This window comes from Periplaneta americana, chromosome 13 (genome assembly GCF_040183065.1).
Source record: "Periplaneta americana isolate PAMFEO1 chromosome 13, P.americana_PAMFEO1_priV1, whole genome shotgun sequence".
Classification (NCBI taxonomy): domain Eukaryota; kingdom Metazoa; phylum Arthropoda; class Insecta; order Blattodea; family Blattidae; genus Periplaneta; species Periplaneta americana.
Window position 1 is genome coordinate 2,284,718 of NC_091129.1, and position 16,039 is coordinate 2,300,756.

Here is a 16,039-nt window from a genome sequence, read left to right on the forward strand (position 1 = left end):
TTCCGCAGAAAGCCATAATTTTAGTTTTTTTCTTTATTGATTTTCATATCCTATTTAATTCCAATTTTGTTAAAATTAAAAATTGAACGTTGTAATTCATCTTCTGAGGATGCTACCAGAGCTAAATCGTCTGCAAAAAGTAATGAATCTAGTTGTAAATGTCTATTGAGTTGTATATATCCACGAGGCAATTGTTTCCATTCTCTAATTATTTGATTCATATATATAATAAATAGCAACGGTGAAAGGCCGCAGCCTTGTCTTACTCCTGTATGAATTTCTGTCTAATGCGATAATTTATTGTCACACCTTACTGCAATTAGATTTGTTTTATAGATATTATATATGTTTGCTATAAGTTGTTGTGGAACATGGTCTGTGGCTAATACATTTAATAATTTATTTCTGTACACCCTATCGAATGCTTTTTCTAAATCAATGAAAGCAATATGTGTTTCTAAGTTGAATTCCCGGTGTTTTTCCATCAATAATTTTAATGTAAAATATCCATCGCAACATGATCTTCCCTTTCGGAAGCCATTTTGTTTTTCTCCGAAAAGTGTTTCATAATGTTTATACAATTTGTTCTTGATTATGCTGGTAAATATTTTATATCCTGTATTTAATAGACTGATCCCTCTGTAGGGTATATTTCACAAGGATGATCAACTAGATGACATACTGGCAAAGAAAGGAATTTCAATAGCAGTTATATCTGAGACAAAAAAAAATAGATAAACAAGTAAAAGTAATATATCAGATGCTTTAGCAAAGAAGGGCAGCACTGCTACTTACAGACCTGTTACTAAATCTACGTATTACTCTGTGAAGAGATTTATTAAATCTACATACTTAGACTTCAACAAACAAAATTTGATAACACAATCTCAAGGGAAAAAATGGAACTCTCTGCATCATAATCCACAGTTAATTCCCGATTTACCACGCAAATCGTCTGTAGCTGCATTTAGATTGGCAACAGGCCATGAGTGTTTGGCCAAACACCTGCATAGAATTGGAATATATCAGTCCCCTAACTGCCCATTGTGCAACTCAAACCAAGAAATGGATTCAGAACACCTCAAAATCTGTGCTTCAGTGGCTAGTCATGATAATATCTTTGAAAAATATTGGGGTGCAAGAGGTCAAATGACTTTATTGTCAAATGCCTGGCATTAGAAAACAAAAACAACATATATCAGAATGAATTCATAGTTTTGCCACAAAATTTTCGTACATATTGAATTAGACTGAAAAGTAGAGAAATAACCAAGTGATATTGAGAATTAGGGCTGTGAGAAAAAACACGAGAAATTGATGTTCAGCATTCATTAAAGCGAACAGAAACATGAGAGTTTGGTTTGTCAGCAGTGCCGTCTCCGAGTCCGACGCTCGGGCCCGGCATCAACCTGAACCCGGCCGCCGCGGCTTCTCTACCTCACCTGCTGACGAACGGCAGCACGGCGGCTGTGCAGCAGCACCAGCAACTGCTGTCTGCGATGCAGCAGCCCCAGTTACTTCCGCAGCAGCCATCCTTGCTACCAGCAACAGCTCAACAAAACTCCGTATCCAACCACCAGGCGCCTCAGAGATCATCCCATCACCAGCAGCACAATCACCACTATTCGGTAATAACATTTCCATATAAACACATTGTGGCTCCTTTCCTCTACCAAAACATGTTTATTAATCATTTGAAACATATGTATTTGTTACTGTTGCTCGAAGATATTTCCATTTCGTACAATATTCTCATCACGAGACACAATCATATACTTTGTCTTTTCGGGATTTACTTCCAAACCTATCGCTTTACTTGCTTCAAGTAAAATTCCCGTGTTTTCCCTAATCGTTTGTGGATTTTCTCCTAACATATTCACGTCATTCGCATAGACAAGCAGCTGATGTAACCCGTTCAATTCCAAACCCCCTCTGTTATCCTGGACTTTCCTAATGGCATATTCTAGAGTGAAGTTAAAAAGTAAAGGTGATAGTGCATTTCCTTGCTTTAGCCCGCAGTGAATTGGAAACGCATCTGACAGAAACTGACCTATACGAACTGTGCTGTACGTTTCACTGAGACACATTTTAATTAATCGAACTAGTTTCTTGGGAATACCAAATTCAATAAGAATATCATATAAAACTTCTCTCTTAACAGAGTCGTATGTCTTTTTGAAATCTATGAATAACTGATATATAAATGAAATTATTTTAAAATGGAACCAAATCTACACATCAGGAATCAAAATAACCAGTGCTCTAACATTAAATACCTTACTCTATGCCGATGATCAAGTCATAATTTCCAATTCAGAGGATAATTTACAAAGAGGATTGTATACATTAAATGAAATATTAAAAGATTTTGGGATGGAAATTTCAGCACAAAAATCAAAAGTAATGGCATTTTTAGGACAAGACCCAGTGAGAAGTAAGATAATACACAATAACCAATGCCTCGAACAAGTGCAAAATTTCAATTATCTGGGTTGTGAAATATCTTATCAAAATGAAAAGGATGTGAACAAGAAAATTACCAAATTTACACAAATTCTAGGAATAATAAACAATACATTAAAAGCTAAATTAGTACAAAAATCTACAAGAATAAAAATATATAATACACTAGCATTACCCACCCTTCTATACGGAAGCGAGATTTGGACATTAAAGAAAAAAGACATGAACAGAATCAAAGCAACGGAAATGAAATTTTTCAGGAGAACAGCAGGATATACTCTTTTAGACCGAAAAAGGAATGAAGAAATTTTAGAACAATTAGAAGTAGAGTCAGTAGAAGAAAAAATCACCAGATACAAATTCAATTGGCTAGATCATGTAAGAAGAATGGAAAATTCAAGAATCCCAAAAATTATGATGCAATATAAACCTAGAGGACATCGTCGACCAGGAAGACCGTTAAGAAGACTGCTAGATGGGGCCGAAACAGGTCTACAGAGGCCTAATTCGTGAAGGATGATGATGATGATGATGATGATGAATAACTGATGTACTGTACCCTTATACTCCCATTTTTTCTCCAATATCTGTCGAATACAAAAAATCTCATCAATAGTCGATCTGTTACGCCTAAAACCACACTGACGATCCCCAATAATTTCATCTACATATGGAGCTAATCTTCTCAAAAGAATATTGGGCAAAATTTTGTACGACTTTAGCAAAGTGATATTCCTCGAAAGTTACTACAGTTAGTCTTGTCCCCCTTCTTGAAAATAGGTACGATTATGGACTCCTTCCATTGTTCTGGTACAATTTCCTTTTCTCAAATTGCAAGTACAAGCTTATAAATTTCGTTAGATAATGCGCTTCCACCCCCTTCTATTAATTCTGCTGGAGACTTTTACTTTTTCAGATTTTCTATCGCTATTTCGACTTCTGAAAGCGTGGGTTCGGGTATAAATGGCTCAGCAGTTTGTATTTGAATTTCGTCCCGATCATTTCTATTTGGCCTATGTACATTTAGTAGTTGCCCAAAATAGTTTTTCCATCTGTTCAGGATTGAATGAGAGTCTGCAAGCAAGTCACTATTCTCAAACTGTAGTGTGATTAAAAACAAAGAGAAACTTCTTTTAGTTTTTTAATTTAACTTTCAGTAATAACAAAATTGAAGCCTAGGCCTATATATGTAATTTTAGTTTAGTTATTTTACACATCACTCGTCTCCTGTAGCGTTTTCATTAATAATCCTGGGCTTACTGGAAAAAGTCCAACTACATAGGAAAATAATGAGACTTGCCAAATTTTTCTAGTAATCTCACAATATATTTTTTCAACACCTCCATTGTCATAACAATTTTTTTCCTTCATTATGCTCATTGTGAATTTAAGTGATAGTCAGTAGATCACCTCCACACAGTTGTGGGTCATCTCGGAACACAAAATCCTGTCTTGCCACAATTCTTCCACTTGAATTCTTTCCCAATCATAGCCTCTCTCTTTTAAATCTACGCATACTTGATCTATCCATCTAGTCTGGGGTCTTTCTAATGTTCTTACACCTTTGACTTTCATTTCCAATGCTCTTCTTGGTATTCTTCTTTCATTCATTCTTTTCATTTCACTACTGTATCTTTTAGTTTTTGAACTACTAATATCTGTCTAATAACTTCATTTCTGAATATGTTCCTTCTTCTTTCCTTTTCTATGCTCCGTAACAATTTAATTTCTCCTGCCTGGATTGTACTTATGTCCATTGGTCATGGTCCAGGTCTGAGCGCCATACGTCACTATAGGCCTGTACAAACATTTATACATCATAATTTTGATTTCTTTTGACACATCCCAGTTCCACAAAATATGTTTTATTGTCACTGATTAACTTTACAACTTCTTAGGAAATTCTTTACTTTTTAGGAAATTCCCTGGCTGACCAGTTTGGAAGTGTTATCCTTCATTGTCCAAAGCCTGTTTTATCTAATATATAAAAGTGAATGTGGGTATGTATGTATGTTCTCAATACAAATCTACACGCTTTGACTGATATGTGCCAAAGTTTGCACATTTAACCTTCATAACCAGGAGAAAAACATAGGCTACATTAAAATTGTGCAAATGGATGTTAAATTGATTAAACAATAAAAACATTAAAATAAGTACGATCAAACATTCATGTTTAGTACTAAATTGCAATCTTGTATAGTCAAATGTTTTTTATTATTGTCTGTTGTATTCAACATCGACTTTCACGAGGCCATGGAAATTATAACACGAAATTAAAATATAACATTATTGATACAGCATGAAGGCTAAAATCTAGGCAATTCATGCAATAATAGTAATATACGTTACAAGAGCGGTATGTTGACGTTTTCATGTTTGAGGAAAAGATTGAAAAAGCGAAACGTAGTTGAGCTTTTTTAATTTCTGAGAACATGAAAACAAACATACCGCTCGTGTATCGTACATTATTTTGTGCGAAGATCGTTTATTACATACCTGAAAGACGAATTTCTAATTAGTTGCAATGAAATCTCCATCTTGGTTTCTGTTTAATGACTGCAACTTTAGAAAACAAAAATATCTATACTCCAGCAGGCCGTGATATACGTCTGTCTTTTTTTCCCCCCAGTCTATAAATGCGAACTTAAAACAAACGGTAAGGTTATGTAATGATTTATTTTTTCATTTTAATATTTTAACAATATTAAACATCGGCATCTGGAGTCTTGTTGATTTTTTCACGGCTTCCTTAATGTTACTTGTATCAGGAATACAATAGCTTTCGTGGAGTAGTAGACTTTAAGCTTACGTAATTTTTGCAAATATTTAAAAACAATAATTAACAGTGCAATTTAGTTGAAATTGCAGTGGTAAGTTTCCAATTTATAATTATTAACATGTTAAACGTCTCTAAAAATAATATGTTAAAAGCCTAAAGCAGTAAAATGAATGTCGCGCTTAAGCGGTAAGAAGCGGGAAATTGTTATTTGTGTTACGTTGGGAATACTGAATGTGGTATTTCACACTTACCGCATATTGGTTCTGTGCGGAAAACAAGCAAATACGCACAATTTCACACAAATATCTTTACGCAGTCCAAGACCATATTAAGAATTTCTCGATGTAGCTGTAGATAGTGAGCAAGCTGTGTTTTATTCAACTGAATTCTTGAATTCTTTGAGACTACAAGGGTTGCTACCATATAATTGTTTTAATATTTGATATTGAATCAGCAATACTACTATTGCGAAATATTGACCCACCAAAATCATGCAATGGAACAAGAATTGGTGTGAAAAAATTCATTCGAAACGTAGCAATAGAAGTGACAATATTAACTGGGAAAACGAAACGAGAAGATGTTTTTATCTCACGTATTCCTATGATACCCACTAACATCCCTTTCGATTTTAAGTAATTGCAATTTCAGTGCGACTAGCATTTGTAATGGTACTGTATTTATAGTTTGGTTTCTTTATTATTTTATTTGTATTTCTGGTGATGTGGAAGAGAAGGCCTGATGGCCTTAATTACGTCAGAATAAATAAATAAACACATATATATGTATATAGAATATATACATACAAATTAAAACACATTTGAAAGTAAGGCAAGTGATGAAATGTTTCCTTTCATTGCCTGATCTGTAGTTGTTTTAAGTTGAGTTAATCCTTTCAGGCATTTGGCTAAGAAGTTCATTAATTCATGTAAGTGATGCTATGTAAAGATTCATCTTTATGGACAAGGAAAGCTTATTAAAGACAATTCGTTTTGATTGTCTATAGTTGAGTTTCTGAGATTTCCGGGAAGTCTAAAAACCAGCTTAATTAAATAAAAGAAGCAAAAAGTACAACCCGGGCAACGCCGGGTGCTTTCAGCTGGTTGTGTTATAAAATTTAGCACCCTGTGCAATCCTATTAGTGATTTCTGTTTAATTTTTCCTGTATATGAAATCCTGCTTCCTAAACAATCTACTTTCTCAGCTTATTTTAAAATGTGATTTCCAATCTTAGTATAACAACATCCAGTTTTCACTACTGAACACTTCTCAAGATTTAGATGCAGGTCATATTTTTCTAATTCTCTGCCATTCTTCCAGTGTTTTTTGTAATTTGAATTAATTTTCTTCCCATATTAATATATCATCTGGATATGTGAAAAATGTTAGATTTTCTTCTGTGTCTTTATTTTTTGTAATTTTTTTAATTTCATTTAATGCAACATTAAACAAATATGGAAAGAGTATACTTCCTTATTTAATTCCTTTTGACGTTTCAGACAACCTTGATATTTTATTTTCTACTCTTGCACAATTTTTTCAATGTGCAGTGGCACACCCACGGGGGGGGGGGGGTGGTAAGGGGGCTCAAGCTCCATCTCCCCCCAAAAAGAAAAGAAAAGGGAGAAAAAAGAAAGGTATTTAATGCATTGATACGTCTGTATTTATTATTGTGGAAAATTTGTGATCTTTGTAACATTTATTTTTAAACAGGCCTGTATGTGAATGAGCTTTCTACAACGTATACATACTGTATATATTTTTTTAAAGATCGAATATTCGATGATGTTCGAAGTTCTGTAACTTTTATTTGGAATGTGTCTGGCAGCTCCATCCAGCCAATCACATCTCAGTGATGCAGTCTGTACTTCTCAGATCATCCACGGTTCACATAGAGCTACAGCTAGACTAGAATTATTTATGTACTAGCCGTACCCGTGCGCTCCGCTGCACCTGTTAGAAATAAATATAAAGTAGTTACATAATTAAAATAGGACGTTTGATCCAGGGAACAACTTTTACAACAGCGCAAGATAATCTGCTTCGCTCATTACCCAATTTTTTTTGCATTGCATTTATTGCGTATATATTTTATGTATTTTAACACGATTCAATTGTGCATAGTTAAAATTTGAATTATAAAATAATGGATTGCTAAGCTAACGTACTATTACTGCATACTAAATCAATACACTCTCGTTGTTCATTAATTCTCTGAGATTAAAATGAGTGTGTACATAAATATTATTTTAAGAAATACAGAAAACGAATGTACAAAATAGCCTATCACATTTTCTGTGCATAAGAAGCTATTTTAATCTTACCTGTCCTCGATTTACTCAGACGTTACTGTAATAACATTATATCATTATGTCCATCTACAGAAACTACACTTTCCAATGGTGAAATAATAATTAATTATACAAATCGGTTAATTTAGCTTCTGATATTAATTCATACAAACACAGAAACATTATCTGTAGGCTATGTGTAATAGCTTTCGATTGTTGTTGTCCAAGGCCCCTTATATACGAAGTCATTTGTTCTTTATTCATTGCACCATCTTAGATGGCGTTATTTTAATTTTAAAACTCATTTATCTCATTAAATATCAGTCCTATCAAAATTTTTTAAAGAATAAAACTTATCGGAAATCATTTTTAAAGAAACGTTTGTTATGTAACATTTTTCACAAAAATCAATAATAAGCGAGATATTTCGATTTATTTAATTCAGGCCCCCTTATAACCCTCCTTTTAAATAAAGTATTTTGAATGCCATATAGCCTAAAATCTAAGTTACAACGAACTTAATTTATATTCCAATTTTCATCGAAATCTGTTCAGCCATTATCGCGTGAAAAGGTAACAAACATACAGACAGACATACAAACAAAAATTTCAAAAATGCGATTTTCGGTTTCAGGGTGGTTAATTGTATATGTCAGGACCAATTATTTTTGGAAAATCGAAAATTACCAGAAAAATTTCGGCTACAGATTTATTATTAGTATAGATAACTTGCAATCCCTACAGATAACTTGCAAATCCTTACAGTCAAAAGGCTAATTGTAATTGAAATTAACAAAGGTACGTTAATGCTCAGTAAGCCTCAGGCTCCAGTGTAAGCCTTAACAATATGTTAATTATTTAGCCTTACTTCATTTTCCTTGAATGTGCGAGTGCATCCTTTTGTACCAACTTCACTCACAAGATTAGAATGTATAAATGTGGATTTTTTTTTCCTGTCTGAAAAATGAAGATGCTAAATAAATAAATTGCTCACCTATTTCACCAGGTACCAGACAAACACCATCAGAATGGTTTGCTAAATGGAACAGAATCATCGCTAAACGTGATCAACCGATTAGCGGCCAGCAACTCCGATATCACCATCACGTCGACACATGCATCGCCGCAGCAACAGCAGCAGCAGCACGCCAAGTCCTCCTCGTCGTCCTCGTCCACCTCCCTGCAGCACTCCTCCAGCAACGGCAGCGGTGGCGGGGGCGGAGGGGGCACGCAGCACAGCCGCGGCAGCCCCACCTCAGACTTCTTGGCTGATTCTCCCAGTAAGTCAATTGTTATGTTGAATATTGTAAGATTGGGTATATGATCGAAGGGGGCATATCACCCTCCTTATTTAAAGGTGCCCCATGTTTTTCTAAAGAACTTACTTACTTACTGGCTTTTAAGGAACCCAGAGATTCATTGCTGCCCTCACATAAGCCCGCCATTGGTCCCTATCCTGAGCAAGATGAATCCAGTCTCTACCATCATATCGCACCTCCCTTAAATCCATTTTAATATTATCCTCCCATCTACGTCTCGGCCTTCCCAAAGGCCTTCTTCCCTCTGGCCTCACAACTAACACTCTATATGCATTTCTGGATTCGCCCATACGTGCTACATGCCCTGTCCATCTCAAACGTCTGGATTTAATGTTCCTAATTATGTCAGGTGAAGAATACAATGCGTGCAGTTCTGTGTTGTGTAACTTTCTCCATTCTCCTGTAACTTCATCCCTCTTAGCCCCAAATATTTTTCTAAGCACCTTATTCTCAAACACTCTTAACCTATGTTCCTCTCTCAAAGTGAGAGTCCAAGTTTCACAACCATAAAGAACAACCGGTAATATAACTGTTTTATAAATTCTAACTTTCAGATTTTTTGACAGCAGACTGGATGATAAAAGTTTCTCAACCGAATAATAACAGGCATTTCGCATATTTATTCTGTGTTTAATTTCCTCCCGAATATCATTTATATTTGTTACTGTTGCTCCAAGATATTTGAACTTCTCCACCTCTTCAAAAGATAAATTTCCAATTTTTATATTTCCAGTTCGTACAATATTCTGGTCACGAGACATAATCATATACTTTGTCTTTTCGGGATTTACTTCCAAACCTATCTCCTAATATATTCACGTCATCCGCATGGACATGCAGCTGATGTAACCCGTTCAATTCCAAATTCTCTCTGTTATCCTGGACTTTCCTAATGGCATACTCTAGAGCAAAGTTAAAAAGTAAAGGTGATAGTGCATCTCCCTGCTTTAGCCCACAGTGAATTGGAAACTTTCTGAAGAACATCTATGTTAATAGTTTCAAGTTTTTCTACTGCAAATGGCTAAGTCTGTAGCAGCAGTGGTCACAAACTAACGGGTTTCTCATGTACGATGCAACTCGAGGTCTCCGGTGTTGCTCAGAAAGCATTACCTTGGCAGGAAGACACAGCACTCACCGAATGCGCAGCAAGCGGTCCCCCCCCCCCCCGTTTTTCGTAACCAGATTAGTCTTGCAGGCGCCTTAGCTGTAAACAGTGTGTGTTACTCAGCCTCGTTCAGTTTCGTTTGCTGTTTAGATTAGATTTATTTATTTAACCTGGTAGAGATAAGGCCGTCAGGCCTTCTCTGCCCCTCTACCAGGGGATTACAACTATAACATGAACAATAAGATTACAATTAATATTAAATTTACAATTACAATTACAATTGCTGTGTCACTGAGTACCAGAGTGCTGCATTGGAGTTAAATTGCTCGCTTGAACTCGGTCGAGTGTCGCACCCTTGAGTGAGATACGATCGGTTGTGATACGCTCGTAATAAATAGAACCACAGTAGAAGGTCATCTCACCGACATGCCTTATCTTGTATGGAAGGCGACAGATAAGATACACATATGTTTTGCTCACACGGTAAAAATAAGGCTTTATTTTCTGCGTTTATGACAAACGTTTAATGGAATAGTAATTATTATAAACGGAGAACACAATCACGATAATACAAGAACTGTATCAAGTTTTCTAATAATAATAATAATAATAATAATAATAATAATTAGTGTATCAATCTTTGCGTCTGTAACAGTTGTGCAGCATGATTATTCGTTTTATTATATTTTCTGTGACGTCATCTCTGTACTAATATTGTTATTAATCTACTGCTATATCAATAATATTTTGTAAAACGTTTCTACATTGTCGCAGTATATAGGCGGAACACTATGTATGGACCTATCATATTATATATGTGGTAAATCAAATATTGAGTAATTATTAATTAGCAATAATAACTGTATATCGAAGTTTTTCATACTATTTTATTTATAACTTCATGTTCCTGTTTTGGTACGTTGCATTGACTGTTCCATTAAACGTTTGTCATAAACGCAGAAAATAAAGCCTTATTTTTACCGTGTGAGCAAAACATATGTGTATCTTATCTGTCGCCTTCCATACAAGATAAGACATGTCGGTGAGATGACCTTCTACTGTGCTTCTATTCATTACGAGCGTATCACGACCGATCGTATCTCACTCGAGGGTGCGACACTCGACAGAGTTCAAGCGAGCGATTTAACTTCAATGCAGCACTGGTGTACATAAAGAACCAACTGTTCCCCATGCACAAGGATTTTCTTTCGCCTGCAGATTCTGGTTTTTCAATTTTCAAGATTCACATGAAAATGAACTTGATCTTTCAAACATTAGGAACCCCCAACTCTAATCTCCTATTAGGAAAATAACGCAGTAGTCAAAGAAACATGTGTAAGATGCTACACTACATTTTCCTCCTCCCATATCCAGGCATATCTCAGTCTAAATCAGTGGCCGACATGTTCCATGCTCTGTGACGTCATACAACAGAGCCAACTTGCTCTTTGCTCGGCAATTTCTGCATACTGAGCATAGCGTGGATAGTTCAACTGAGCAGTGGCGGTACGGTGCCTATGCACTGACAGAGCGCGATCCATTCTTCTGAGACAGTATAGAAACAGCACAAATACATTCGTACGAAAACAAAACTATACAACCGTGATAAATCAATGTAAGAAAATATTTTGGTTTATAATCATTTTAATATACTTAGGCCCGATTGTATAAACCATTTAATCTTAGAACAGAGGTTAAATTGATCCTTGTTTCAGCTAAACTTGGAATTTTGTGTTGTATAAAGTCTAATCTGAGATTAATTTGTCTCAAACTAAAGTCAACTTTGACTGAAGAAATTTCTCCGATTAAGTTAGATGATCCAAGTTCAGTTATTTCTTTTCTGTTTGAAATATACGAGTGACATATTTTGCAAATAAAATATCTATTATTATTATTATTATTATTAATATTAATAGATATGTTAGGTACATTTATATATATTTCTTTCAATTTCTTGCCTTAATACACAAACATTCTTATATTTTATAAGGCTCTATCGTGTTCAGCATTATCAAATAACATAACCTATAATTATATTATGTTTATAACAACCATTAATTATTAATGGATATGATAGGTACATTCATAAATGTTCAATTAACTGTATTACTAAACGAAAATTGTCGTTTTATAAAGCTTTATTATGTTTAGCAGTATCAAGCACCATAACATGATAACAACTCGGAGAACAGTTTACCTTCTTCTAGAGTTGGGTCGATTCGTGAACGAATCGTTCATTCGAACGACTAATAATAAAGAATCGTAAGAATCGATTCGTGGTATCAACGAATCGTCGTTCAAAAGAATCGTAACGAATCGTCGTTCAAACGAATCGTAACGAATCGTCATTCAAAAGAATATGAAGGAATCGGCATGGTATCGTAACCCACGATTCTATTCGTTGTTTGATGTAACCTGTCAACGGACATTTCCGAACCGTGTCGAATGCTCCCGAGCGAGAGTGAAATCAAAATATGTACTGCATTTGTTAAGTATGGAAAATAATGAACACAAACCTGAAATTTGCATAGTTAAATAGAGATGTAATGCAAAAAATGTACTTCATAATAAGGTTCAGTTGATAAATTATAATTTAGAGAAATTATCTTGGGTAATTTTGTAGACTAATGGAGTTCATACTGAATGGTTCCAGCCAATGGGAAAGAGACAATCCAATGTCTCGCCTCTTATGCCATCTATGAGAGAGATGGAGAACTTTTTGTTCTACGCGTGGTTTGCAAAGGAAAGTGTCTTGCGACGATTCAAAAGAATAGTTGGAATCGCAGACTGGGAAGAATCGTGAACTCGTTGACGATTCAAAAGAATAGTTGGAATCGCAGACTGAGAAGAATCGTGAACGAATCGTTAGAATCGATTCGTAATGTGTGATTGAATCGTTGGAATCGACTTCTGAAAAAGAATCGTGTTGCCCAACTCTACCTTCTTCTTATTGTCCGCCATTATTTACATTGCAAAAAAAAAAAAACCAGTGTCTCCAACAGAATGTAATATGGAAAGTCGCCAAAAAGTAGTTGTAAAGTCGCTAGATTTCTCATTATCAACAAAGAAAGATTAAATTTTGTCTCGATGGGGTGCTAAAAAGGTCACTAAATCCCTATTTAAGCAATATAAAAGTTAAAAGAAATTGTTGTTGAAAAAGAGTTAAAATCGCTAGGTTGGCAACACTGAACAAACCTGTATAACATGGTCCGCGCATCACGTATTTCACCTGTTTATGCGATGTTGCCAAATCCTTTTCACGTGAACTTAGATTGCATTTGAACCAAGGTAATTTGATCGCAGAAAAGTTTTATACAATAGAAGAAGTGTCTGAACTCGGTTTACTTTTTGATCTTCGATCAAAGTTGATCTTTAGTCAGGGAGTTTTATACAATTGGGCCTTACAATAACATGAAATTCATAATAGAGCCAGCTGCAGAATCGTTCACATATATAAATGAGGCTCGAAACTGCTATAAACATACAAATATAGAAATAAATACTTTAAGCCAGTGATGGCAGAATCGGTGGTCTGTGACGTCATCCCTCAGAGCAATTGTGCTCTCTTTTAAGAACATCAGCATCCAGAACTTTGAGGGCGAAGAATAGCTACAATGCCGAACTCTACAGTAACGACCTATAGGCCTACATCTAATTTCGTGCATATGATTATTTTATACAATTTTGCTCATTTTTGTTTCCTTTTCGAGACAAACATGGTTTTTATATGAAACATTCCTTAGCGTGTTTTGGGAAAGCCATTGATTAAATTCCCAATATGCTCGGTCAATTTAAGAGAGCAGTGTATTATGATAACAAATGATTGAAAAGATTTTAGTTTTGTCCTTTAAATGTGTATAAATTTGATCCGAAGAAATGTAACTTTTCATTCTGCAAAAGGAAATTTACAATGTTACATTTGTTCGGATCAAATTTTTGCACATTTAAAGGACAAAACTAAAATTATTTCAATCAATTATTAATCATAATACACCACTCTCTTAAATTGACTGAGCATATTGGGAATTAAACAATGGCTTTCCCAAAAATCCTATAAATTATTTATTTTTTTTTATTCAATGCAGTGGCACTTGACTAGAGTCATTGGCCGTACAATGGCGATAGAAACTAAAATGAAAGAAAACGAAATAAAGTGAACAATGTGTAAATGAAACTATGAAGGAGAGGATGTCAACACTGGTGCATTCATCCTATAAATTATTTCATATAGAATAATTTTTATCTCGATAAGGAAGTAAAAACGAGCAAAATTGTATTTACCTTGTTTGTTTGAAATTTCTCAAAGAATAAGTCCCTAAAATCAATGACATTATGTACGGGTCATCCAGTACAGATGAAATACAACGTATAAATAAAACTAGAACTTAACCAATTCCCCTGAACCACTTATTAATATACAACTGTAATAGCTTGCCGTTGTGCGATTGCGGTGCTCCTCTTCAGGTGCTCATCTAGTCTGACCTTGCTCCGACGTCACAAATGCACAACCTGCGGACCACTGGTCTGAATCAAATAAAGTCATTAACGGTTCTCAATATATGATCGAAAATTATTTTCTTCCTACATGAGATTTTAAAATTTTGAGATGCAGCCTTCTACCGGTACGAATTATTTTGGTACACACAATAGTAAAGACTTGTATTTTAATGTTGTTGTCTTGTACGCAGATCAACCAACTATCAACCAGACCAATAGCAATGTCGTGGACGGGATCAATTTGGATGAGATCAAGGAGTTCGCGAAAGCTTTCAAACTTCGAAGACTGTCCCTGGGGCTGACCCAGACTCAAGTGGGGCAGGCCTTGAGCATCACTGAAGGACCTGCGTACAGCCAGAGTGCCATCTGCAGGTAAAGGACTGCTATTAAACTTACGTGTTATTGTTATGATATCAAAGGAAGTCTTCTCTACTCTGAAAATCATAATAAAAGTTTTACATTTAAAACACACATAGATGTACAGTACATGTTAAGGAAGTAATGTACTGGTTTAGAGATAGGTGCAGACGGGTCTTTTACCACTTACGCATGACAAAACGTGTAAAAAAAACGCTTATGTTGGTGTTTTAAAATGTTGATGGCTTTAAAAACCATAATAAGTTTGCAGTATGAAACAAAATATATGAAAATAAATATTAAGAATGTTATCATCATTTCCTTGTAGGATATTATGCACCTAAAAACGTCAGTTGATCACCTGTAAAAAGTTAGTTCCGTTTTTCCTGTATACATTATTCATAGTACGATAGTAAGGTCAATTGTACTCAGCCTTCAACTGTTCAAAATGGAACCTCACATTTCTGCTACTCTGTATCACAAAGCACTGAATCTATTTCCAGCCATAATCATACATATCTGAAGACTTACAAAAGCAATCACCTTATGAATGTTAGTCAAATGGTGTAAATTTACTTCATACGAAAATGTACATTCCTGATTGTGGTGCTAATCAATTATATCGCTATTTATATTTTGATTATGCTTGCTTAAATTAGTTATCCAATGGTTGAAGTGATATCTTACTGTAATTACAGTTTGGTGTGTATTTACTGTACATTCAGCTGAAAACCATTGTTTCAATTCATTTTGCCACTTTTTACGATGTACACTAACAAACATATATTTCTCCGGACACGAACTTGAAACTTTTGATAGAAATACATGCGTACACACAAATGTAACATTTTTTTAAGAAACTAGACAAATCCTGTCGGATTTGTAGTTTTTATTCCAGGGCTACTACAAAGGCTTTACCTGATTCCATAGCCTTGTATTATGAAAAGTATGAGACATACATTATTGAAAGTAACACCAATAAAAAGAGAAACTCATCAAGTTTTTGGTCCATCAACTGCTACAAGTGCTCGATGTGACCTCCTCGACAAACATCCACTCGGTAGTCTAACTGCTGGAGCATATCACGATCAACTCTAGCCACTGCCGCACGGATCCGGTTATTAAGTTCTTCAAGATTAACTGGCAAAGGAGGTACATACACTTGATCTTTGACAAAAAAATCACAGGGAGTCAGATCTGGCGACCGAGGAGGCCGACGGAGAAC

General features: G+C 35.1%; 1 protein-coding gene across 4 annotated transcripts in view; it reads left to right on the forward strand.

The window, feature by feature from the left end:
- The window catches only part of pdm3 (pou domain motif 3), a 1,106,201-nt gene that overhangs the window by 1,036,789 nt on the left and 53,373 nt on the right, over window positions 1–16,039 (forward strand). For 3 of the 4 annotated variants that reach the window (XM_069842807.1, XM_069842806.1, XM_069842809.1), the window contains exons 9-11: window positions 1,369–1,628; window positions 8,543–8,816; window positions 14,649–14,829. In XM_069842807.1, the coding sequence (XP_069698908.1) occupies window positions 1,369–1,628; window positions 8,543–8,816; window positions 14,649–14,829 (715 nt within the window). The remainder of the gene's footprint in view (window positions 1–1,368; window positions 1,629–8,542; window positions 8,817–14,648; window positions 14,830–16,039) is intronic. The other variant, XM_069842808.1, reaches the window with a different exon arrangement.